This window comes from Sorex fumeus, unplaced genomic scaffold (genome assembly GCF_029834395.1).
Source record: "Sorex fumeus unplaced genomic scaffold, SorFum_2.1 ptg000006l, whole genome shotgun sequence".
NCBI lineage: Eukaryota > Metazoa > Chordata > Mammalia > Eulipotyphla > Soricidae > Sorex > Sorex fumeus.
In genome coordinates this window covers 16,885,874-16,912,372 of record NW_026606063.1, presented here as the reverse complement: position 1 = coordinate 16,912,372, position 26,499 = coordinate 16,885,874, and the positions used below count along the sequence as shown (strand labels likewise).

General features: G+C 39.8%; 1 protein-coding gene across 15 annotated transcripts in view; it reads right to left on the bottom strand.

The window, feature by feature from the left end:
- PUM2 (pumilio RNA binding family member 2) overlaps positions 1–26,499 on the bottom strand; it is a 90,899-nt gene that overhangs the window by 3,434 nt on the left and 60,966 nt on the right. For 10 of the 15 annotated variants that reach the window (XM_056128878.1, XM_056128888.1, XM_056128876.1 and 7 more), the window contains 7 exons: positions 14,336–14,603; positions 12,185–12,314; positions 8,659–8,793; positions 5,841–5,978; positions 4,527–4,652; positions 4,199–4,320; positions 3,199–3,391 (listed from right to left, as the gene is read on the bottom strand). In XM_056128878.1, the coding sequence (XP_055984853.1) occupies positions 3,199–3,391; positions 4,199–4,320; positions 4,527–4,652; positions 5,841–5,978; positions 8,659–8,793; positions 12,185–12,314; positions 14,336–14,603 (1,112 nt within the window). The remainder of the gene's footprint in view (positions 1–3,198; positions 3,392–4,198; positions 4,321–4,526; positions 4,653–5,840; positions 5,979–8,658; positions 8,794–12,184; positions 12,315–14,335; positions 14,604–26,499) is intronic. The other 5 variants (XM_056128887.1, XM_056128889.1, XM_056128875.1 and 2 more) reach the window with 1 other exon arrangement.

Genomic DNA, 26,499 nt, shown 5'->3' with positions numbered 1-26,499 from the left:
TAAAACGCAGCAAAAGGCATGTATGAATATACATTTTAATGTTGTAAAAGCTATCACCTTTCTGTAATTTGAAAATGATTTTATAAATAATAGCTAGTATTTATAACACTTGTCATATACTAGGTGTATAAACTTACACAGACTTTTTTTGGGGTCACACAGGCATTGCTCAAGACTCATTCCCTGTAGTACCGAGGGGACTTTATGGAGCACAGGTCAGCTGCATGCAAGGCAAGTACCCTACCTGCCGTATTATCTCTCCAGCTCCCTTAATCAAATTTTTTTGCACAGTATTAAAATGTACAAGGCAATACTCAGGGCTGGAGAGATAGTAAGTTCTGAGAACTTCCATGTGTGGTCCCCAAACAAAAAAGTACAGGGTCAGATAGGAATTACCACATTAACTTGGCACATACCACTAGCGGCTCACTCTTGGATGTGGTTTAATTAACATATAAATTGCAACCACAGAGTTGACATGTTAAGGTGGTTGGCTTGCATGTGGCTGACCTGCATTTTTTGGGAGGTGGGTGGGTCGGATCATATCGGGCAATACTCAGGGGTACTCCTTGATGGTGCTCTAGGAACCATCTGGAAAGCTAAATTGAACCCAGGATGGGTGAGTGCAAGTGCCCTCCCTCTTAGACAAATGCTCTGGCCCTCACCTGTATTCTATCCCATTCTGTCCCCTGAATACCACTAGGTGAGATTTTCCAAGAATAGTATGTGGGGATGGGGGGGCTGGGTGGGGAAGGAAGGCCCACTTTTTTTTTTTCATTTTATTTTTTATTCAGATTTTTATTACTGAAACACCATGAGGTACAGTTGTAGATCTACAAATTTTTGTGCTTGGATTTCAGTTATACAATGATCAAATACCCATCCCTCCACCAGTGCCCATTCTCCACCACCACGGATCCCAGTATCCCTTCCACGCTCCCCCCGCCCCCCATCCTACTCTGCCTCTGTGGCAGGGCATTCCCCCTTGTTCTCTCTCTCCTTTTGGGTGGTGTGGTTTGCAAAAGAGGAACTGAGTAGCAATCATGTTCGGTCTTAGAGTCTACTCTCAGCACGCATCTCCCATCCTGGGAGGATCCTCCCAACACCCTTTATTTGGTCCTCCCTTGTCTATCTGAGCTGCCTTTTCTCCCAGCATGTGCGGCCGAAGGCCCAACATTTTAGGAGTGCTGAGATGCATATACAGACTGGGGCAAAGAGGCACATGCACTGGACCACAGTTGAGTCCCTGGTGACTCTCGGAAGCACAGTCCAGCCTGACTATCCGAGCACTACTGAGCACTGGGCCCCAGGAACACTGCTCGGGAGCAAACCCCCCACACGCACAAAACTTTCCCCTTCTGTTTAAGTATGTTTCAACTTAATTTTTTTTGTATTAAAAAGTCTCTTTTAAAATGCATACTTATTTTAAAAAATTTGACTGTGGGAGAAGTAGATGTTTTTGGTGCTATGCCTCAGGATGCCATAAAGTGCCAAGAATCAAACTTGAGGTCCAAAGTGAGAAAAGTATACTCCATGCCCTACCCCCCGTTATCACTTAAATCTTAAGAGTGACATTATTTAGCCATTATCTGTATGTATGGTATTTGGATTATTAGTTTTTTTAATATGAATGTCTATGCGTCATTTTGGGGAGGTCGTTCTCAAGCACTGGTCAAGAGGTCTGCTTATGATCCCTCCCACGCCCCCAGCCAATTACTGACCAACCAGGCCAGAAGTTCCAGGCAAGAGGCCAAAGGTACGATGCTCTGGAGCCCTGGAGAACCTCCAGTAGGCCATGGCAGTGAAACATGAGGGTAGCATAGGCATGCACTCTAACTGCTCTACCATCTCCTGGTCTGTGCAGTTATTTTTGTAGGATAATTCTTAGATGTAGAACTGCTATCATTGAAAGTGCAGTTTACCTTTTCGTGAGAGTGGGCCTCCCAAGCAGAGGGCCCAGGAACCATTTTGTGTGCTCTTGGTCCTGAGCTACCTCCCGGTCACCAAAGCTTGTGATCTTATGTGATCACTTTCCTCTAGGTTCAAAGGAGCTATATTTTTGGGAAATTATAGACTTTATATCATTTTAATATGATATATTAATCAAACCAAGCAATATAGCAATCATATAAATCATATCAATTAATATAGTATTATCAATTAAACATACAATTAGTATGATACCATAATATATCATATTAATACATACCCAGAACACTGGGGAGAGAGCTCTGATGGCCAGAGTATATGCTTTGCATGCTGGAGCCCAAGGTTCAATCCCTGGCACTGCATGGACCCCTAAGCACTTTCAGGAATTAACCCCTGACAAAAGAGATTTGAATAGTGTCCCTAGCCCGACACTGTCTGATGAGACACCAAACAACAATAAATTTGCAATTTTCTGCAAATCAGAGGGGTTATAAGAAGTCAGAAGGAAAACAAAAGTACTGAACAATTTTTTGTGTGCAGTATATAAATGAAACTGAAAAAAAGACAAAATAACACTAAAGCAGGAGACAAGGAAACTAAGACTATGTGAAAGGAAGAGGGTGGGGGAGAAGGAAAAAGGTAAAGAATGACAGGAAAATGACGGTCTTTGTTCTTCTTGTACAATGGGGAAAAAAACACCATGCACCTTTCCCCACTTCTTAGTGAACATTTTGGAAAAAAATTAAGAACAAATACTTAAACGTGATTTCTTCGAACAATTATTACATTTTGAGGCGGGCAAACCTAGACAGAGTTGCTTCAGGGAACCATGCAGTGCTACAGTTGAAGCCTCAACCTCCTGCAGGAAGTTTTGTGTGCAGGCTGTTGGGAATGAATCCTATGGCCCTCCAGTGGCCTTTTAATAAAAAGTTTTCCAATGGAAATTAATAATTTCTTAAGAGACACATCAGATTCTAGGACGAAAAGCAACATAAAAGGAGTTACTACCATAAGAAAAAAAAAATCAATATATATTCTCTTTAGGAAAGTGGGTAACTAAGTGTAGTGAGAAAAAAATCGGCTTTAAATCAACATTCAATTCATATGCTATGGCAAATCAAATACGCCTAAATAAAAAACAATGATCCAAGTAGGTAAACAGGTGAGAAATGGTCGATTTTACTGAGTTAATAAAAAAGAACACTATACTGACTGCATCTGCCAAAAATCTAGGAAGTCAAATGAATGAACTTTTGTAAGCTGCATTACCTTGTGCATGATTATCTTTCTCTGAGCAGGTTCAGCCATATCAATCATCTTTTGAACCACGTAATTGGCATACTGGTCCTTCATCATGGTGTATAAGGCACTGTGAGGACCATCATTCTGGCAGCAAACTTCATCTATCAGTAAAGCTCTCTCAGCACGGGAAGCATGAGTAACACATTTTTCTACAACATTGCTGAAAAGTAAAGCATATAGACAAATATTATTTCTATATTTTCTTTATATCAAGATCCCTCTAGCCATTGTGGGTGGGGTCGTGGAATATATACATTGTAACGGTAAAAAGGTAAAGGCCCTCCCGTTGATCATGGATTTGCTTGAGCGGGCCCAGTAACGGGCCCAGTAACGTCTCCATTGGAGACTTTGTTGCTACTGTGTTTGGCATATCAATATGTCACGGGGAGCTTGCCAGGCTCTCCGAGAGGGGCGAGGGAATCGAACTCGGGTTGGCCATGTTGGCTGTGATATACATTATATATAACATAAATATATATATAACATACACACACATATATAACTGCTAAATTCACTGGAAGACAGAACGTTAAGACAAAATTCACTTACAGCTGCCTTGAACAAATATATGTATTTTTGGGGCAGGAGTGCCAGGAATTAAAACCAAAACCTCCTACATGCAAGGCAAGACTGTCCCTACAATTACTTCTAAAACAAAGACTATCACAGTAGAACCTGTATTTGATGCCCATGTTAGTCACCAGCTGCATAAAAATTAAAGCTATAATTTAAAAGAGAGAGAGAGACCGAGGCCATTAATAAGGTCCAACAAACATGTGCCAGAGCAAATTTGTATTTACTCAAAGGGATTAAGTTTTCTAAATATAAATTTAAATAATAAGAGCAAAGTTCTGTACATGCTTTTTTACATTTGCTCAAAGTTATACCCTACATGCAAGTTCTGTGCTTACTGATGAAAGGCAAAGACATGAAAGAATAGGCCCGTGAAACCAGAAAATACTGTTACCTGGCAAATTTGTGTTGACTCAGGGCTAAGACCTTTCCTCTGATTTCAGAAACAATTTTGCTCTTGTCTTCAGGTCGACCATGTTCCAGGACATGCTGAATAACATAATTGCCATACTGATCCTAAGTATAGATAGGTAAAAATTAAGTCACTAAAATTGTTCTTTAAAAAGATGTTCATCATCATTTAACTGAAAATCTAGTAGTATAATTAGAGTACAACTTATTATCTACCTTTGTATAGTGCTAACGATTAATTTCCTTAAGAAAAAAAAACCCACAGAATTTATTAAAGAAAATTTAAACATTTCAAATGAGAGAATTTATACCTGTACCAACTGTTCTGTATGTTGGTGGAGTTCTTCCAAGATAGGTAATGTCTGTTCTGCAGTGCAATGCTCTAGGATGCGCTGGATTACTCTGCAGCCATAAGGATGAGTTGAAAGCACAAATACCTGAAAACAATTGGTAGAATTAAATGTTCTTTTCCTGAAATTTCTTCCAAGTTGCACAAGGCAGACAGGTTTTAGCCCCCCCTCAACCCCCTCCCCCCCCATCTACCAAGCAGTGCTTAGGGTTTACTCCTGACTCAGGAAAACACTTGCGGGGGTGGGGGAACCATATGTGATGCCTGGGATGGAGTCCTGGTTGGCAACATGAAAGGCACGCAGAGAACCCACTGTACTATCTTTCTGGCCCAGGGGCAGATGGGTTTTAAAAGACCTTCTGAATTATTTAAAATGAAAGGAAGAATTTGAATATGACGATACCAAACTAGCAAAGAATGAGAAATAGTTGGCAAAATTTAGGAGCCAAGAATTATTCGGATGAAAAGAAATCTCACCAGAAGACAGAGAACATGCAAAAATGAAGAAGGGGTCAGTTGAAGGGGTCAAGGCACTTGCCCGCCTTGCATACAACTGACCTTGGTACTTGCCCTGACCCTACCGGGAGTGACTCCTGAGCACAGACCCAGAAGCAGCTGGGGAGATCCACCCAGTGTGGCCCAACCCTCTCCTCAAAACGACACAAGACTAAGAAGGGGAAAGCACAGGAGTGCACAGTAGAACGAAGAGGTATTAGTTACTAATTATTATTTATTTTGTCTTCTGGCTGGAGCGATAGCACGGCGGGTAGGGCGTTTGCCTTGCACGCGGCCAACATGGCCGACCCGAGTTCGATTCCTCCGCCCCTCTCGGAGAGCCCGGCAAGCTACCGAGAGTATTCGATATGCCAGACACAGTAACAACAAAGTCTCCAATGGAGACGTTACTGGGCCCGCTCGAGCAAATCGATGATCAACGGGAGGGCCATTTTATTTTTGTTATACTGAGGAAGTCTTAAGTCTTCTCTCCCGCCTCTTCCCAGGAAGTTTGCAAAACATTACTAAGTCTATAATTCTAATAGTTTATTTATTTCTGCTTCCTAAAATAAAATAATTAAACCTCATTTCTACATTTTTCAACATAGAAAAATCAGTAGTCTCTCTGCATCTATGCAAGAAGCAGAAATACACATCACTACTTTGTCTACTTTTGTAGGAAAGTACTAGGTGTTAGCTTTGTAACATAATGAAAAATGTGCTAACACTCAAATTATAGAAGTCATGCTAACTCTTCAGAAAGCAAAATAAGCAGTCTTACCTGGCCTTTGAAAGCATCAATGATGAACTGCAGTGATTGTGGCTGAACACATTCAATACATTTTTGTACAACGTGGTTTCCATTTTGATCTTTCACACATTTGAGTACATGGCCATCTAGTTCCTTTACCATTTCACTCTAGAAAAGATGACATTTAAATATTTACATCAAACAGCCTAATAGAAATAAAAATGGTGATGAGAACAAAAGCACTCAAACACCTATGTCTAATATATCAAATTTTACTGCACCCAGTATAATTAGCAGATGCCACTGAAAGTGAAAATTACTAAAAATTTTTGCTAAATGGTAAGTAAAGAGTACTTGTTAATAAATTGCCCTGTGATGCCAAATTTGCCTATTTAAACTGTCTCCCTATGCAAATATTCCACTTTTCTTTCTTAGTTGACAGTTCAGAATTTTAGTTTCTCTAATGGCTGAATAAATTCACCAAATATAGGAGAAAAACGAGTTCTTTTTACATATTTTTACATATTAAATCATCACATAATTTCTCAACTATATGTCGTTAATAGTTATTTGCCATTTGCCCTAAATGTTTGTGAGGCCCTGGATTCAAACTCAGGGACCCTCCCCTCCCCTTTTCTCCCCTCCATTTCAACATAGCTTTTCTTTATGACTTTATTCAAGCTGAGACTGATGAATTTTGGGAGAGATCTTACAATTCTTCAATTACCAATAAATTGGGTTAAAATTACAGAGCACCCAAGGTTTACAAGTACCTCTGGGTATGGCCCTTAAAACTAAGTAAAACTAAGTAAAATTTCTCACTGAAAATTAGCCATGTTCTGACAAACCTATGGGACTCTTAACTAAATTAAAATATAGGCTAAATCACAAAATAAAATTCACAGAAAAAAAATCTAAGCGGGTATTACCACTACTCATGAAACGATTCATCTAAGACTTATTTCTATGTTCTATTTAAAAATCTTCAAACGTGTTTATAATCTTTAAAGCATTTACACCAGCTTCAAATTTATTCTGGTAAGTTCTACAGTGCAAAATGTTTGCTGATCATTTATCAACAAATGACAATGTGTTACTGGGCTGGAAGCTCAGATTCAGTTCTTGGCATAGCACTCCCAGCACAGTGGGAGGAGCTCTGAGCAGTCAGGAGGAACACACAGCCCCTCCTTCCCACCTCCTGCTGATAAACTCAACCTCGCTTTATTTTCAAACTCAAGTTTTCTTGGAAGAACTAAATAAATAATGTTATTTCCCCAAAGATTTTCGAAACTGTGATTAACGCATATACATATTCATTCATGTATTATGAAGTTGTCTTGGGGGGGGGAGAGCAGCACATGTTCCCTAGTGATGTTCAATGTGATGCTGAGAATTCAACTAGGGTAGAGATGCATGCAAGGCACACACAGTGTACACTGTACTATACCCTGTTACCCTGTGAACAATTTCCCCAGCCCACATTTGCTTCCAATTCTAGGTTTACTTCACAATGTACGGATTGTGAGTCACAGCTGACCTAATTTATTAATTACTTTCAAATGTTAACTCGGTTATATATAAAACACTATTTGGGGTTATAAAAGTCAACATAATTTTATTCAAAATTCCTACCAATTAGTGTTGCTTCCACATTTAAAAAAAATCTAGTGGAATGGGGCTGGGGAGATTGTAGAGTGGGTAGGGAACTTGACTTGCAAGTGGCTGACCCGGGTTCAATCCCTGATACCCCATATTATTCCCTATGCCTGGCCAAGAGTAATCCCTGAGCATCGTTGAATGTGGCCCAAAACAAACAAAAACTAGTGGACTAACATTAACCTTACGGCCTGTGCTGAATATGAGTAAAGGTAAAGGCCCTCCCGTTGATCATCGATTTGCTCAAGCGGGCCCAGTAACGTCTCCATTGGAGACTTTGTTGTTACTGTGTCTGGCATATCGAATACTCTCGGTAGCTTGCCGGGCTCTCCGAGAGGGGTGGAGGAATCGAACTCGGGTCGGCCATGTTGGCCGCGTGCAAGGCAAACGCCCTACCCGCTGTGCTATCGCTCCAGCTGAATATGAATATTCTTGTCTATTTCAACTAAGGAATTATCATTCTGGTCAGTTATGCAAATATGATTGGAATGATATCTTTTCAAAACCCAAATATTTAATATTTCTCTAAGAACATGGTATATCTCTGATCTAATTTAGTGTTCTCTTCTTTTTTTTGGGGGGAGGGGGCGCTTTTTGGATCACACACATCAATGCTCAGGGCTCCTGGCTCTGCACTCAGTAATTACTACTGGTGGTGGTCATGGGACCATATGGGATGTTGGAGATTGTACCTGGTTTGGCTGAGTTCAAGCTCCCTACCCACTATTACTAGCCTTCTTTTTCTCCCTCTTGAATAACTATAAATACTGTTAAGGAGGTTATTATAATTTGTTGAGATTAAAAAAAAAAATTTGTGGTGTTATTTTAACTGGCATGCAGGAATGCAATTCATTTTCACATTGTGATACTATTCAAAAATTACTGGAATGGCAAAATGTATACATGATAATACAAGAGAAAATGTAATAGGTAAGCAATAGCAAAAATCACCTATTACTTAGCAGTTCACTTTGTCCATCACGTAGGAGGTATTCAAGCTTCTTCATTTTTATTTATGACAAAATGATGCTAATGGGAATGAACAAGAGCAACTGCTCTATCACTTTAAATTAATCTGCGTGCTACTTCAGACATTTAAAAAATACTTTAGTCCAAGGAAATATTCCACTCCAAGGTTGCAGAAATATTTTTAAAAATGGGGTAAAATACAAAAAGTTTGTCGTTAACTTACAATTACCTGCTGGTCAGATGAAACAGACTCTAGCGCTTTCTGGATGACACGGCAGCCATACATCTGCAAGGCCAAGGGCAGGACATGACCGCGAATCCGAGTAGCCAGGGCTAATTTTTGATCCAAACTCCCAAACTAGTGAAAAAGAACACGTTCTCAGTGAAACTCAATCATATGACTTTGCTAAACATAACCCACCTGTAGCCACCTTTATAAAATATCACATACAGGAGGAAGTATGAGGTAAAACTTAAGATGCTTGAAACACTGTACTAACTTTTGAAGCCTTATTGTCTAAAATTTCTGTAATTACCAACACATCTTTATTCAAACAAGCAAAACACCCAGAATGAAACCTCTATTATCTTTAAGAGTATGAACCTGAGCCATATACATTCAGACCAAATAATTACCATCCATATCTTGATATAATTGTGGAAGAAATTCATAAGTTTAGTTAGCATACAGACTTTTAGGCTGTATGCTATAAAGTAACATTTTGATGAATTATAAAACATACCCAACAAGTCTAATGATAATTATACAGGCTATGTTACTAATTTCTTCTTTCGGGGCATTCCCAATGCTTTATATTACAAAGTATTAATGAGGAACATAATTGAGGATTAATATCAATCTCATTTAAAGTATGCCCATAGACAGCTATCCCAAAAAAAAGGGCGGGGGGATAACCATACGACCTGGAGATTGCATTTCTTAGCATCAATCCCCTAAACACTAAGCAATTTGAAAAGGGGGGCTGGAGTGACAGCACAGTGGGTAGGGGTTTTGCCTTGCATGCGGTCAGCCCCGGGTTCGATTCCCAGCATCCCATACGATCCTCCAAGCACTGCAAGGAGTAATTCTTGAGTGCCGAGTCAGGAGTAACCCCCGAGCATTGCTGGGTGTGACCACAAAAAAAAAAAAAAAAGGAAAAGAAAAGATATAAGTAGACCCATGTTCACCTCCACACTTATTAGACAACAGTCAAGATATGAAAACAAACTAAATGGCCAACTACAGATGAATGGATCAAAAAGTTGTGGAGTGTATGTGTGTGTGTATATTTATATATATATGTAATTCTAGATTTACTTCCCTATGTAAGGGGTTAATTACATACACAACAGACTTCTATACAATTCTAAGAACAAAAATGTAATTTGCAGCAACATGGATAGGACTAGAGAATACTGCGCTAAGTGGAATTAGTCAAAAGAAAAAGGATACAGAATTCTCTCACATAAGTGGATATATATCTCATAGGTAAAGATGCAGCAAAGTACAGCAATGTAGCAATAAAATTTCAAAGAGAAGAAAATGGTAGAACTGATCCACACAATTGCTGGGGTCCTTGGGAAGGTAGGTACAGGTGATAGTTGTAGTACTGAAATTATGTGCATTAGAAACCACTATTTTAACTGTTCTGTAAAAAGAACAGAATCTCAATAATTTAAAAACAGTAAAAGTAGGGAGATACAGATATATCTATATATCTATATCTCTTTGGGTCACACCCAGCGATGCACAGTGGTTACTCCTGGCTCAGCACTCACTCAGTAATTACTCCTGGCGGTGCTTGGGGGACCATAAGGGATGCCAGGGATCGAAGCCAGGTTAGCCTCGTGCAAGGTCAACGCCCTACCTGCTGGACTATCGCTCCGGCCCCAGGCCCATATATTTAAAAAACATTTTGCTATGTGGTGTTAGGTTCATTCTCTAGAATGTCCCACTTGTATAATGCCACTGTCACTGTTCACGTGTTATTCATCGATTTTCTTGAGCGGGCCCAGTAATGTCTCCATCGTGAGACTTCTTGTTACTGTGTTTGGCATATCGAATATGTCACGGGGAGCTTGCCAGGCTTTGCCGTGCAGGCGAGATACTCTCAGTAGCTTGCCGGGCTCTCCGGAGGAATTGAACTTGGGTCGGCCATGTTGGCTGCATGCAAGACAAACTCCCTACACGCTGTGCTATCGCTCCAGCCCTTGTATAATGTATACTTTAAAATTAAAATGTCATTTTCAGGATGCAATTCAATTATAAACACTGCTGTAGGACAGGAGCAGTAGTTCAGCAGGGAGGGGATTTGCCTTGCCACATGCCTGATCCTGACCCCCCTGGCATCCCATACGGTCCCCTGAGCAGTGCCACGAGTAATTCTTGAGTGCAGAGCCCTGAACATCGCTGGGTGTGATGCAGAAAGTCCCCAAGCCGCCCAAAAAGAAAAAAAAAATCAACACTGCCATGTAACTATCACCACTATCTATTTCCAAATATCTCCCATTATCCCAACTGAATCCCTATCTGACCAAAGCACAAGCTCTCACTCTTCCTCCCCCTCTAGGGAGACAAACCTCATCTACTTGGATCTCTAATTGATATAAATGTCATCCTATGGGGTTTTTCTTCTAATTTCTGGCTTTTTCAGATCAGAACTTCACTTCCTCTTGAGCTGAGTAAAAATTCTACTGTTAGTCATGGTCACTGTCCTCCCGTTGTTCATAGATTTTGCTCAAGCGGGCACCAGTAACATTGTCAAACTTGTTGTTATCGTGTTTGGCATATCGAATACGTACTGGGGAGCTTACCAGGCTTTGCTGTGTGGGCAAAATACTCTCGGTAGCTTGCCAGGCTCTCTGAGAAGGGCGGAGGAATTGAACTTGGGTCAACCGGGTTAGCCGCGTGCAAGGCAAATGCCCTACCCACTGTGCTCAGACCACAATTTGATTTTCATTGATTGACTAGATACCTGTGTATTTTCCATCTTTTTGCTTATTATGAATAAATAAAATTAACAAGGGTGCTGAGTTCTTTTTCTGTTTTAGGGACTACTCCTGGTTTGGCGCCTTAAAAATCCAGGACTTCTGCATGCAGAGCAAGAATTCAGTCCATGGAGCTATCTCTCCTAACCCTATGCATGGAACTGCTGAGCTATTTTTCAGTTTTTTTTGAGGAACTGACAACAAATATTTCACAGTGATATACAACTACTTTCCTACCAACAATGTACAAAAGGTCCAACTTTTCCACATCTCCAAAGTGACAATTTTCTTTTCTTTTCTATTTTTGTTACTGGACAATGTCTGATGGTGCTTAGGGGACCCTGTAATGCCTGATTTCAAATACAGGTATGTATTCCACTTGCAAAGCATGCACATAGCCCATTTAATTATCTCTCTCTCCAGCCTTCAACATTTGTGATTTTCCAGATAGAATAATCCTATGAGATGTAAAGTGAAACCTATGGCTTTGATTTACATTTCCCTAATGATTAAGAATACTATCTAATATTAGTCCTTTACACTCTTTTGCTAAGAATGTCTATTCAAGCCCTTGTCTCCTTTTACTATAACCTTTTGTTGTTGACTTTGAGTTTTTACATATTCTGAATTATTATCAGATCTGCAAATACTTTCTCACTAGTTCACATTTTTACATGTGAATTATTATCAATTCTCAGAACTTTTAAAAGCATCAAACATAGAACTGGATGGATATACAACAAACATGAATGTGTGCTTACCTCGAAAAACTTCTGTATGACATAGTTGCCAAAAACGTCTGTCATTAATTGGTAGGCTGCTTGTAGAATTTCATTAAATACCATCTGCCGCTCAGCTGGAGTAGCTCTCTCTAGCTTTTGTTGTATGAATCTATGTGAGAAAAATTTTAAACATTAAAAAAGGTGCCTGCAAAAATCTGCACTTATTTACACACCAGCATTCCCACATACGCACCCACAAAAATTATTTCCACAGATATTTTAATAACACTTTATACCACAATTGGACAATTTAAAATGAGGTCTCAAACTATGTCTTCAAAATACTGTATTTAAAAATAATAGCTACTAACACTGAAAAAATGTTTAATCCTTCTTGTTAGTTCTAGTTGAATTAAAATCAACAAGAGGACATTTGAATGTTTAAAAATTATTTAAAAATTTGAAACCATTATTTGCCCTTTAAAATATACAATATTACTAAATGTCTATTTTAGAACACCAAAGAATCTCTTAGAAATAATATACATCAATACAGTTGAATTTCTAAGCTAGTCACTGTTGAGTAAAACAAGGTTCATTTGCTTCTCTTAAGAACTTTAGAAGTATTCTGGGAAGATAAAATCAGTATGGGACTGGCTTGCTCTTCAAGCCCATGTTCTCCCTTGAACACGTATCTTGCTTGCTTTCCTATTCTACTCCGAAGACATCCACTTCTCACTTTCCCCACCCCCACATCTTTCAAAGTTTCAATAAAAACCACAAATAAAGATACACGAAACCTGTGCTCTCTTCAGAACACCCACTTCTCACTTTAACCCCCCCCCCCACACACACACACAAACACAGTTTCCTGCTCAAGATAATGAAATGGATGATGAGGAAGCTCTCTGGGGGGAGGAAGTCTGACAGACCATGATGTGCCTAGTTTGAAAGTACCTACAGTTGAGACACGACCTGGAGTCAGACAGTAGCATCCTGGGAAGATGTGGCTGCTGTCTGTCTGTCTGGGTGTGGGGGGAGGCAGGTTAAAGCAAACCTGCCCCAGCACAGGAGAAAAAAAAAATCTGTACGTAACTAATCTAAAACTATTCTTTTATAAGGGAAACCGAGCTCAGCAAGTGCTTGCACGTGAGGGGCTGTGTTTGATCCTCAGTACTGCCTGAATCCCTGTGCAGAGTTGGGATCCCCAAACTTGACATGGCCCAAATGCCAAAAACCAACCAAAGAAAAAGCTCTTCCAAGTCAACAGGTTAGGATTTCTACTACCATTGTCCTTCCAGAGCTCCCTCAACTCATTTTAACTCATCTACTGCTATACAATAGCTTCAGATTTCGCTACAAAGTGAAATGTTTCAACTTAATCCAGGTCACATCAAGCAACAATGTAGGAAGAAACACAAAATTAATTTTAAAATTTCTTTCTAGACAAAGTACATGCCAGGGATAGATTCGTGAATGTAATTCAGACCATTATTTTATTTTATTTGCTTTTTGGGTCACACCCAGCATTGCACAGGTGTCACTCCTGGCTCATGAACTCAGGAATTACTCTTGGCAGTGCTCGGGGGACCCTATGGGATGCTGGGAATCGAACCGGGTTGGCTGCGTGCAAGGCAAATGCCCTACCCGCTGTGCTATTGCTCCGGTCCCCAGACCATTCTTTTCAAAGGGGAATTTCTCCTGTTAGCTGGTGGTCAGCTTGGTCACCCCCATGCACTAAGTTGGGAGTGCAGTTCATCAACACAGCCAGGAGCAGCACAAAACACATTCTCATGGAAGAAAACCAAGAAATCATAAAAAAAAAAAAAACCCTAAAAATCTGTACTCATCACTTAATATGATACGTATCAATTTTAAACTTCCAGCATTTATGCATGTGAAACAATTCTAGTTTAAGGAAAAGAAAAAAGGGGGGGGGGGTGCTCTTCAAGACAGAAAATAAAAAAGGGCAACTGGAAATACCTTAAACCATATTTACCACAGAGGCAGGGAGTGGGTAGGTGGGTAGTAGGGATACGAGGGACACTGGTGGTGGAAAATGTACACTGGTGGAGGGATGGGTGTTCAATCATTGTAGACTGAAACTCAAACGTGAAAGCTTTGCTAAGTGTAGCTCACAGTGATTTAGTGAAAGAAAAAAAGAAAAAGAAAAAAAATCATTTGACATACCTGGAACCATGCTGGTCTTGAGAAAACTCAACTATGTGTCCAATTAAGTCTCTAAGTTGCAGGTTTGGGAAGCGGTTGTTCCGGAAATCTTCCAATAATCTACTTCGGCCCGAAGGCATAATATCAGACCTATTGTACCGAAGTCGAGAAGGAGGAAAGAGCTGGCTGCTGGAGCTAAACAGACTGGAAGTGCTTGAGGCACTCCGATATTTTGCTTCTGCTCCTGGCGCTGCAGAGATATATCGACCACTACCATTTGTCAGTCCTCCTACAACAAAGGAGCCGTGGTCAGCAAGTCATTTGGACAAAGTCATTCTGCAAATCAAAGTTACTTCAACTAAAAATGTATGGAAATAACTCATTCAAGAACTCCCGATTTGTTACAAGAGGAAATTATAAAGTTGGGGAAAAACTCCTAGGTATATATGTGTGTATGCAATTATAGGGAGAAAAGGGCTAGAAAATAAACCTGTATTAATTCTTGACAATTTAAAAATAATTATAATACCTAATATCAGACATACAAGTATCAATATCATAGTGCCAAAACCAGCAACAAAAATTTTACACTAACAAGCAAATTAATATAGCAAATGCAAATATTCTTAAGCCACTGAAAGTTTAACTGGAATTTACTTGGTATTAATGAAACATCAAGGGCAACATCTGTACTTATTTTTAAAATATTTTAAAATTCACTATCATGTATACTGTGAAAAGAAAAACTGTTTCTTAGTTAACCCACTGATAAAATATGAGGTTAAAAGAACCAACCCCATAATATGAGATAATATATTCAGATTAAAACTACTTTAAAGTATTTTCTAAAATAAATTCTCCATAAAACAATTATTTTTATAGTTAGTAGTAATAAATAGCATTGATTCCTAGAGCTTAGGCCTGATCATGGAATCTTGTGTATTAAAAAAATCTCTAACACATGATATTCAAAAACAAGAAAATGGAAGGGCAGTATTCAACAGAAACAAAAATACTAAGAATTTTTTTGTTACAAATAACAACTTAAAATTACTTGACAGTGTCCTTTTAAAAAAGGAAAATGTATAGAAAATGGTAAAGTGCAGATTTTAGTAGTTCAGATAAACAATATTCACCATTAGCTTTTCCACTATCACATATGCCATTCTTATGAGGAGTAGTGATGCATGTACAGGCCAGGCCAGTGGGTGTGGCTGACGCCAGGACACACTGTCAGCGCGGTTAGACAGAGGCACTAAAGGCCAAAAAGACTTCAAGGACAATGAGTAATGCAAAATCCCAACCCTGAGGAGTGAGATGAAAGCATTTCTCTTTTACTTTCTCTCCCTACTGTCCTGGCTTATTTTATGTATTTTCAAGAGTCCAGTACGATATACATTGTTATTAGTTATTTGAGACCTAAACTTCGTCTCCAATTTAGAGTCACAAAATTATAATCACCTGTATATTAGATGCCCGATGCCTAAAAAACAATGTCTGACTGACCGTAGTTACATAATATGTATGGAAATCCAACTAGAGATCACAACTATCTGTTTTTAAACATTTTGGGGCCTCCCAAAGAGTGCTCCGGGGACCTGGGGGGCCATTTCTGGCTATATCTGGTCCATCTATGTGGACCAGATGCTTACGGCTCTGCAGGAGAACTCGAGGAGCAACAAGACCTGCCCTCCACTAAAGACGGATCTATTTCTGTGACCCAGCGAGTATGAGTATTCTGTATCCTTCCTTTACAGTGTGGGATTTAAAAAGCTAGTTTATAGACAGACCAAAAGCACTAACTTCATCAAGTTCATTCCAATGCTACATAGCATGTCAACGCCCAATACAAAAAATAAAGTAAAACAATCCCCTAACCAAATATAAATTAAAAAATGATTCAATATCACTGGCTTGCCTGACTCCCTATGAATCTTGATTTCCTATCACCATTTCTACTTATCAAGTCTATCAATGGCTCCAACTCTCAACTACAGGGGTACCCTACTTACCAGACCAACTTGTAAGCTATTTTTCCTGCAGACTAATTCCCTAAACTTATTTGGTCTACCATCCCCTTGTCTATGAGTGGGGGGAAGGGGGAACCACCCCCTGAAAATAGACTTTCATGTAGAACAGAAAACACCCCAACCTCAGCACCCAAGGCCACTACACCCCACCATCCAGGTGTGCCTTCTCTGTGGTCAAGTCACCCACCACCCCTCAGCTAAACCCCAGTAGTATTATGCTGTTGTCGTACATCCTCTGGATTTTTCAGCATGGTACTCAAATAATTTTAAACCTATTCGCACAAATTTCCAAGCAGTATGCTAAGTTCTTGCCCCTTCTTATTCATTATCTCTCCACTGCTATTTAACCTTAAACAAAAAGCCTATTTCTCTTTATCCTTAATGTTCCTATGCTTTCCTAAGATTTTTCGATAAAATTGAAAATATGTACCTTCTTCAGATTATGACTGTCAATTTTATTTGGCATCTGTAAGTTCTATCACAATCAAACAAGAACTTCTGACACACCTAGAGAGCCTTTAACTATATTCTATTAACTAACATCAAACGCTTGGCGTACTTTGACAAATTATAAAAACTAATTTCAGGGCTGGCGAAAAGCTGAGGGTAAGGCGCCTGCTCTGCATACACCCAATACCGATTGAATCCCCAGCACTAAAAAACAATGTCTGACAGACCGCAGTGACGTAGTATGTATGGAAAGCCAACTTGAGATCACAACTATCTATTTTTAAACATTTTGGGGCCTTCCAAAGAGTGCTCTGGGGATCTGGGGGGCCATTTCTGGCTATATCTGGTCCATCTATGTGGATGCTTGGAGCAAGCATATACAGGTAATGGCACCCAAGTGCCACTGATACCTGAGCACTGAGTAAGTCTTGAGCACAGTCCAACCTCCCTAGATCACCCAAAATTCTCTGGGAAACACACCTCTTACACACTAAATAAGCACTAAAAATCCAGTTTACAAAGATAGCGAACACATAGAGGCCTATGGTTCAGTTCAGAGAATGCGGTGGTGCTTGAGCTTGTGGAGCCAGGGATCAAACCTGAGTGAGATGTATTCCAATCCAGGCACAGGCCCTAACTACTGTACCATCTCCCGGCCCTACATATGGTAAATATTGTTGAATTGGTTGCCTACTATTAACCAGCATTCAAAACTTTAACTGAAAATTAAGCAGCATTCCAAAATTAATCAACACTCTTCAAACTAGTTGAGGTCATCAAAGCACATAAAGTTCAAACTCGAAGACTCATGACAAATAAATGTAAAGTGTCTCAACTAAACAGATTCCCAAGTAAATTCTTCTCATCAAAAAAAAAAAGCAGTGAGGGGGGCGGAGAGATAGGACAATCGGCAAGGGACTTGCTAGCAGGAGGCTCACCTGGGTTAGATCGCTGAGTGCAGAACCAGAAGAAAGCCCTGAGCACAGTTAGGTGTGGCTCCCTAACCAAAAATAAAAAAAGGAGAGGGTCTGGTGAAGGGTACTCTAGAGTTCGTACACGTAGTAAGTTACTAAATTACTCCAAAATTTAAAACAAATATATAAACAGTTCACTTATATGCATACCACCGTTAATGGTAGTTTTTTTAAGCTTTTTGGGTTACACCCGGCAATGCTCAGGGGTTACTCCTGGCTCTGCAGTCAGGAATTCCTCCTGGCTGTGCTCAGGGGACCATATGGGATGCTGGGAATCGAATCCATGCTGGCCGTGTGCAAGGCAAACACCCAACCCGCTGTTAATGGTAGTTTTAAAAAAAGAACGTATCCCACACTGAACTGTTAAAGGAAAACAAGGCCCTTTTTATTTAGCAATTAAATCACTGTACCATTGCCAAAGAGTGTGTTATGTGTGTGCGCTTTGGAGGGGAGCACACCCAGTGGTACTCCTGGATCTGTGCTCACGAAATCACCCCTGGTGGGGCTCAGGGGGCCATATGGGATACCAGGTCAGCTGCATGCAAGGTAAGCCCAAACTGACAATTCCTAATCACCCTTGTAAAAGATAAAGTGAACAGTCACTGAGATCTGTATTTCACTTTCACAGAAGTTGTGCAATCCAAAAATGACAAGCTATGCGGCTAGTCAGCCAGAACTTTTAAGCTAGAATATATAATACAATAGTGTTTTGTTGCCCCTAATATGCCATTTCCATAGGTATTTTTCCAGTCCATGACAACTGAAGGCAAATACCCTATAATTAATTGTTTTCATTAGATTTCCTTGAGAAGATACTGGTGCGGGGCTTGAAGATGTGACCCAGCAGGAGAACAAATGGTAGAGAGAGCACATGCTTTCTTGAGTGTGAAAGGTCCTGGGGGAGCAGAGTAGGGAAGGAAAAAGGGGAAGAGAGACCAGAAATCAGAAGACTTTGAAAATATGGAGAAAAACAGGGAAAAAAATCCGAACAACTCAAGACAACTACAAAGTAACTACACTATGGTCAACCATTAGCATTCAGAATAACCATCCCTAAACCTATCAGTCCTACAGAGTCCAAATATATGGATTCCTGAGACCTGCTATTTATTATCCTTAGTAAATAATTCATATTTAAAAATCTGAAAGGTTACTGTAATAGTGAGTAGGCTAATAAGTCAATCAAGAAAATTAAGCTTTCATTGTATAGCAGGTTGTTCAATTCTGATGAAAACAGTGATTCCTGGTGCAAGAGGATAAGTATGGAAGGTAAGGATCTAGAAAGCTCAAGAAATGATATGATTAGCTGGTAGTTTTAACAGTCTATAGAAGTATTTCATTTTATGACTCAACTTCAGTTACTTCTATTTCATAGCATGCTAATTTGAGTCTTGTCTTATCACTTAGAAAAGATGTATCTGGAATATATAGACTGACCAGAGAGTGCATTTATCTGCACGTTTTAAAACTATAGTGAAGGAAAAAAATACTTGGGCAATGGTGTCCTCAATAACGCTCAGGAGTCACTGTGAGACAACAGTAACGTATTTCTAATGTTGAATGTTTTTCAAAAGACAACACTGGTGCAAATGCCCTAAATTCTTGGGATCTCACTGTAAATAGATTTTGTGTGTTCAACATAGTCTAGTTCCCTACTTTAGAAAATGACATAATGGGTTTCTCTCCCCTCCCCCATGCTGGTCTCTCCAATTCCCCAGTTTGTTCCTTTCAGGGGCTCCAAGTAAAAATCCCTCTTCTCTGGGGGGAAAAAAAAAAAAAGACTTCATGGTCCCATAGTCCAGACTGGCATGTTAAACCAAAGGCTCCCAGACTTTCTTAAACAAAAAACCCAAACAAACCAAACCTCAGTACCAATAAGAAATTTACTTTTAAGCAAATAAACAGAAAGCACCTCCAACTGCATAAAGCTACTTAACTACTCCCACAGGGGATAGATAATGCTTATTTTAGGAAATATTGTTAAATTCTGAGGGTTCATGGAATGTATTTTTGATTCAGGAAACAAAAGTCAACCATTCATGGGCCTAACCCAAACTATTATCTGCACGTTCACATGGCCTTGTTATTCTTCTATACACAGGAACATTTTTAAAAGGACAGCTACATTATTGAGGTTTTAGGATGGTAAATTTAGCATAATATGGTGTATTGTGCTGAATCATGAGCCCAAACTGCTTTCTTCTTAGTCACTGAAAAGGTGGTATTTTGCCACAGTGGCTCCAGCATTCTGGTATTGAGAAGTTTCTGTAACACAACTAAAAATGAGGACACGGCTATGGAACTGGGTAATAGGCAGTGTCCAAAGAACCAGGGTATAGGAAAGAAAAGGTCTAAATTGCCTTGGAACGTGGTTTGGAGTCAGAGACAGTTAAGGTCTTGTGTAAGAGGCCAACCCCAGTCGGATCTGTGGCATTCTATGATCGTGCTCCTTAAACTCCTCCCAAAAGAAAAGATGCTTAGCAGAAACAATGCAATGCTGCTGAAAGTTCAGAGAGACTTGGGCATATGATAAAGGTTCTAGGGTCTCAGAAAAAAACATCATAGACAATGTTGGTAAAAACAAGACCGTGAAAGGGGTTCCAAATTATGTCTCATGAGAAAATGAGAAACACTGAAAAACAGAAGACAGGAAATTCTTGTTAACGCCAATCTTTTGGAGTAGCAGAAAACCCAACTGGTTGTGCTATATGGTGCAGCAAAAATCTTTGTGGGATAAGCTTAAATGCCAAAGGTAACCCAAAACCTCAACTATTAAGCAAGGAATACTAGCACTTGATTTTGGTATCTTAGTTCAACCAAAAAGTGCTAAGGAAACACAACCAAAAAGAAGAGCTAAGGAAAACAGAACCACAGAATACACTCCTAATCCTCTCAATTAATGGAGGACTCATAATGGGAAAAGGAGGGGATTTAAAAAAAAAAAAGGCCACACCTAGCAGTGCTCAAGGCTTATTCTTGGTGCTGTGCTTAGAGAACCCTCCATATGGGATGCCAGGGATCGAACCTGGGCAGATCATATGGAGGGCAAACAACCTCCCTGCTGTAACTATTACTCTGACCTAGTTTTTGCTTTTTTTTTTTTTTTTTTTTTTTTTTGCTTTTTGGGTCACACACAGCGATGCACAGGGGTTACTCCTGGCTCTGCACTCAGGAATTACCCCTGGCGGTTCTCAGGGGACCATATGGGATGCTGGGAATTGAACCCGGGTGGCCGCATGCAAGGCAAATGCCCTACCTGCTGTGCTATTGCTCCAGCCCTTTTTTTTTTAAAAATCAGCATAATATACTGCAATTATGGGAGGAAATCAGATGGGACTGAGATAAAGAATTCTCAAACCTTGAAATCTAATGATGAAGAGAGATTTTGCTCTGAGAGGGACTCAGAGTCTTAATTTTTTTTTTCCTTTTTGGGTCACACCCGGAGATGCACAGGGATTGCTCCTGGCTCTGCACTCCTGAACCAGGCAGTGCTCAGGGGACCATATGGGATGCTGGGAATCAAACCTGGGTCGGCCGCGTGCAAGGCAAACACCCTACCCACTGTGCTATGGCTCCAGCCCCCCAGAGCGTTAATTTTGAAGAAGAAATTTTGGAGTTAATGCTAGTATGCCAGGATGAGATGAATATATGTTGAATTTGTACACGGCCCACATCTGAATTTGGGGTTAACAGAAAGCATTCTAGATTAAATAATAATTTCAAAAAGGTATTTTCAAGCCCTAACATTTGCTTCTTTTGAATATAATTTATTTGGAGAAAGTTTTTGCAGAAACTGTCAAGTTAAAAATGAGGTGAATGTGGAATTGAAAGTAGACTTTCATTCAAAGATAGACATACCAGAAACATATCGGGAGAAAAATCTGTATAGACAGAGATAGATATTAGAGTGATGAGTCAATAATTTGTTACCACAAGAAGCTAGGAAAAGGCAAGGTAGTAGATAGTACCTGAAGGATGTTCCCTGATGACATTTTGAGGTGACTTTTATCTTTCAGAAAATAACTTTACCTAGTTATCTAGCTGTAGTAGAATGTTCAGAGAAAATAAATATAGATGAGCCTCTTAAAAACCCTTTGAGGGCTGGAGAGATAGCACAGTGGGTAGGGCGTTTGCCTTGCACGCGGTCGACCTGGGTTCGATTCCCGGCGTCCCATGTGGTCCCCTGAGCACTGCCAGGAGTGACTCCTGGGTGCGGAGCCAGGAGTAACCCCTGTGCATTGCTGGGTGTGACCCAAAAAGAAAATAAAAGAAAAAAAAAACCCTTTGAGACAAAAATATACTCTCCATTTTACTGTGACAAAAAGGTTTAAAGTAGCTAAGTAGCTTATCAAGGATTCATACCTATAACACTTATTTAAAAAACTAATCTTAAGTTTGAATAATTCACTTAAAACTTTCTATTATACTTGCCTAAACTTCATGAATACTTAAGGCTACATGCCAATCTTAAATCAGTGATATGCCTGAAATTACATGGAGGAATAAGCTACATCAAACTTTTTGTGCTCCATTTTCCATACAATGACACATTTTACCGGGAAGAAACTGAGACACCCAAAACACCAAAGTGACAACTAGTTAAAAATATAATTTTCCACATAATATATAAGGAAGGTAGTGCAAACTTTATGACAGTACTAAGCTAAGATACAAACAAAAATTCAAAGTAAAATTTGTTCTTTCCGCCCTGATTGTAATTTTTTTCTTTTATTTGGGGGAGAAGGAGTGTTAGGAATTGGGGAACATACTCGGCGTTGCTCAGGATCTACTTTTAGCTCTGTACTGGATTTGATGGGGCTCAGGAATTGAACCCAGGTTGACCACATGCAAGGCAAGTGCCCTACCAGCTATACTATTTCTCCAGTGCCTGGTGGTATTTTTTATTTTCTAAGAACAAGTAAAATTTTATTCTTTAGCCTCTACTATATATACTTCAGAAATAAGCAAAGCTGGGGTTTTTTGATTAATCAAAGAGAGCACAAGCTGTGGGGCCCCGAGGTTGATCCCTTGTGTAGTGTAAAATAAACAAAATACTCATGGTAGAAAAAAGTAGTGGGTAAGGAGCTTGCCTTCTATGTGCTCACCTGGGTCCAACCCCAGGCACCCCGTATGGGCCCTGGGAGTGAACCCTTGGCACAGACCAGAAGTCAGCCCTGAGTATTGTCCAGTGCCACCTATCATCACAACTTAAGACATTTAACAATCCTTTTAGCATCAAGTAATTTCTATCACTATTCCATTAAATCAATTTCCATTAGTGGTACAAAAATTGACCCACTTTTTTGGTGTGATATCGAAAATAAGCCTGAGGAACTGAAGAGAAAAAAACAGGGGTTAAGACGAGGTTACCTGACCCTGCACACAGAGCAGGGTGTGGCCCACCACTCCAGTGTCTTGAATCTTTAGAGAAATCTAAGTACCAGAGCCACTGCTAAACATGAAGAAATTGTAGAACAAGGAAAAAAGCAGTGGCCCAAGTTCTACAGGCTGCCTAAGGAGAATTGGCTGTCAGTTCTTCTGCCTTCCATGATCAGAGGAATGCCCCTGCACATACCATACCATTCTCCCAGTGAATATCCCACTTATTATACACTGGAACTGCTCATCAGTCAACAAACAACTAAATGGCATCTTATTTCTAAATGGCACCTTATTTCTAGATCATCTTTTTTATTCCAACATCACAAATGTAATTCCTGAATTGATATTTGGCAAAAATTTAAGTAATCTGTTTTTGTAAGATTGTCTTCAGTTATTTTTGGCTGTTTTCTCATTGACATTTAAAATACCAGATTGTCAATTTCTTCTTAAAAGCCTGAAAATTCACAAAAAATTATGCTACAGGGGCTGGACAGATAGTGGGCAGGATGCTTGCCTTGCAGATAGTGAGCTCAGTTTCAATCCTTGGCACGCCATTTGGTCCCCTGGGCATTGCTAGGAGTAATCCCTGAGTAAGCCCTAGGCAGCATTGGGTGTGCCTGACCCAACCCCCGCCCCACCCCGCACCCAAGAGAGGGGCTAGAGTCAGCACTCACTTTGCCACTACTGTCAAGCCTAGGCTGATCCCTGGGCCCACTTATGGTTCCGAAATAATGGGTGCACCCATTAAAACCAAAAATCACGCACCCATACTGAGTCTTTCAATCTGCATGCAACTACTTATCTTTCAGTGTTTTAGTTTACAGCAGAATTCCCTTCCTTGACTTTACTTATTCCTAGGTAAACTACAGAAAACAGTCTCAAAAAAAATCAAGAAATTGCAGTATCACCTTATGAGACACATACTGCATTTCTGGACTAAGACTACAGTTCCTGCATGAAGCACATTTGCCCTTATTTTAAGAAGTTTTTCATTGTTGTTATTACTGTATATTCTTTTCCCTCTTTTTTGGGTTACACCTGGCAATGCACAGGGGTTACTCCTGGTTCATGCACTCAGGAACTGCTCCAGGCCCTACTGTGTATTCTTGATATACAATATAAAAATGTGCAATGAAGTAAGTTCCAAATGATTTTTTTGGGTAAAATTTAAAGTCAAAAATAATAAAAGGCAGGCCCAATGAATGAAAAACAAAATAATGTAACAGCGGGGGATCGGGGGATGGGGGTGGGGGGGATATTATCCATGGTGGTGGAAAATGGGCACTGTTGGAGGGATGGGTATCTGATCATTGTATAATCAAACCCAAGCACAAAAAATTGTAAATCTACAACTGTACCTCATGGTGTTTCACTAATAAAATTAAAAAAAAAAATAATGTAACAGCAAATTATATACAGAATTAGGGCCAGAGAAACTTTAAGGAAGAAACTCAAATTTACAAAATATTAAGAAAATAAAACATACTAACATTTATAATTTTTCAATCTTCTATTTTTAGCATGCTGGTACTAGGAATTTAATGCTGATTCCTATTATCAATGCAAAGGGGGGGAAAACCCCCAAACAACCAAATATCCCCAATGCAAAGCAAAAACTGTTACCCTACATTTCCGAATTGTTCATTTTCTAATACTTTCGAATATGGAGCCTTTAGGGGTTGGGTGTAGGGCTTGGAGAGCCAAACAAAGCCATACAGAGACCACTCCAATGCTTGTAGGCTGCTCTGGGCAGTGGTTTGAAGGGACCATTTGGTGCCAAGGATGGGACCAGGGTCTCTGCATATTTCCAGCCCTGGAGCCATCTCCCTGGCCCCTCACACTTGTTTATGTAAAACAAACAGTTCAGTGGCCTGAGAAATCATATTGGGGATAAGGGACTTACCTTGCAAGCAGCCAATACAGGTACGATTCATGACATTGTATGTGGTCCCTCAGCCCTGCCAGGAGAAATCCCTGAGCGCAAAGCCAGGAATAAGTCCTACGCATAGCAGGGTGCAGCCCCAAAACAAACTAACAAATTACAGTGCCTCAAGAAATAAAACTAAGGCTGGGAAAATGGTACAGCAGGTAGGGCACTTGCCTTGCTAGTAGACAACTGGGTCCGATTCCCAGTACCCCAATAGTCCCCTGGGCACAGAACCAGGAGAAAGCTCTGAGCACAGCAGGGTATGGCCCCCAAACCATGAAATAGTGAAAATTTTAAAATCAGGTAATGAAATAAGCAAGTCACTCCAATGCTGAACCACTAAACGAGACCATCAAGTATTTTCTAGTTTTAAATCTGTGTTTAATTGGTGAAAATATTTCATACTGATCATATAAATCAGAAACTATCTGGCATTTAGATACATTATATCACGTAAATATTCTGTTGAGTAGATATACTGCTCTACAGTCAGCCCCTAAGTCACTTGCCTTGTAATTGACACATATCCTCACCTCATGAGGTAGATAATGTATTTTAAAAGATACTGTATTTAAATTGATAATGTACTTAAAAAAGGCTTAAGAGTTTTTTCTGTATTTTGTGAATAAATGAGAAAGAAACCGAGAAATCTAGTAAACTTACATTGACTCCATTGTGAAGTTAAACAGTTTTGGAGTGGTCAATTAGAAAGAATACTGTCAAATATTTTGGCAACTTTCGGTTAATTTTACAGCTATTAAAAAGTGGGATAGTACAGGGAATCAGAACTGTGTTTTAGCCTCAGTTCCATATCTAAGAATGAAGTTTCTTGTGCTTATAGGTCATATCTGTAATTTTCTAATCCATAATGGGCATATCAGTCAATGTCAATAATTAGGATAAAATAACATGAAGTCGTTTTAGAAAACTAATCTAATTTAAAAGGTATTAACAGTTCTTTTCAGGAAAGCTTCACAATAACCCAGATTGGCTGGTTTGTTTATTCTTTTTTTTTTTTTTTTTGCTTTATGGGTCACACCAGGCATCGCACTCAGGAATTACTCCTGGCGGTGCTTGGGAGACCATATGGAAAGCTGGTAATCGAATCCGGGTCGGCCTAGTGCAAGGCAAATGCCCTGCCCACTGTGCTATTGCTCCAGCCCCAATAACCTGGGTTTTTAAAGACCATAAATGAAATTAGAAAATGTATCAATCCTTAAGAGCCAACGTGGGCATGCCAGTTTTCTGTTGTTCTTTCGTAACAGGAAGGGAACGCAGGTGGGCCATATCAGGGCTGCCTCCTTAAGATGCTTGGAGGACCACATGTGGTGCAAAGAATAAAACTGGGGTTGGTCTCATACAACACAAGCATCTTAAACCGTGTTCTTACTATCTCTCCGGTCTCTTTAACACTTCATTCTG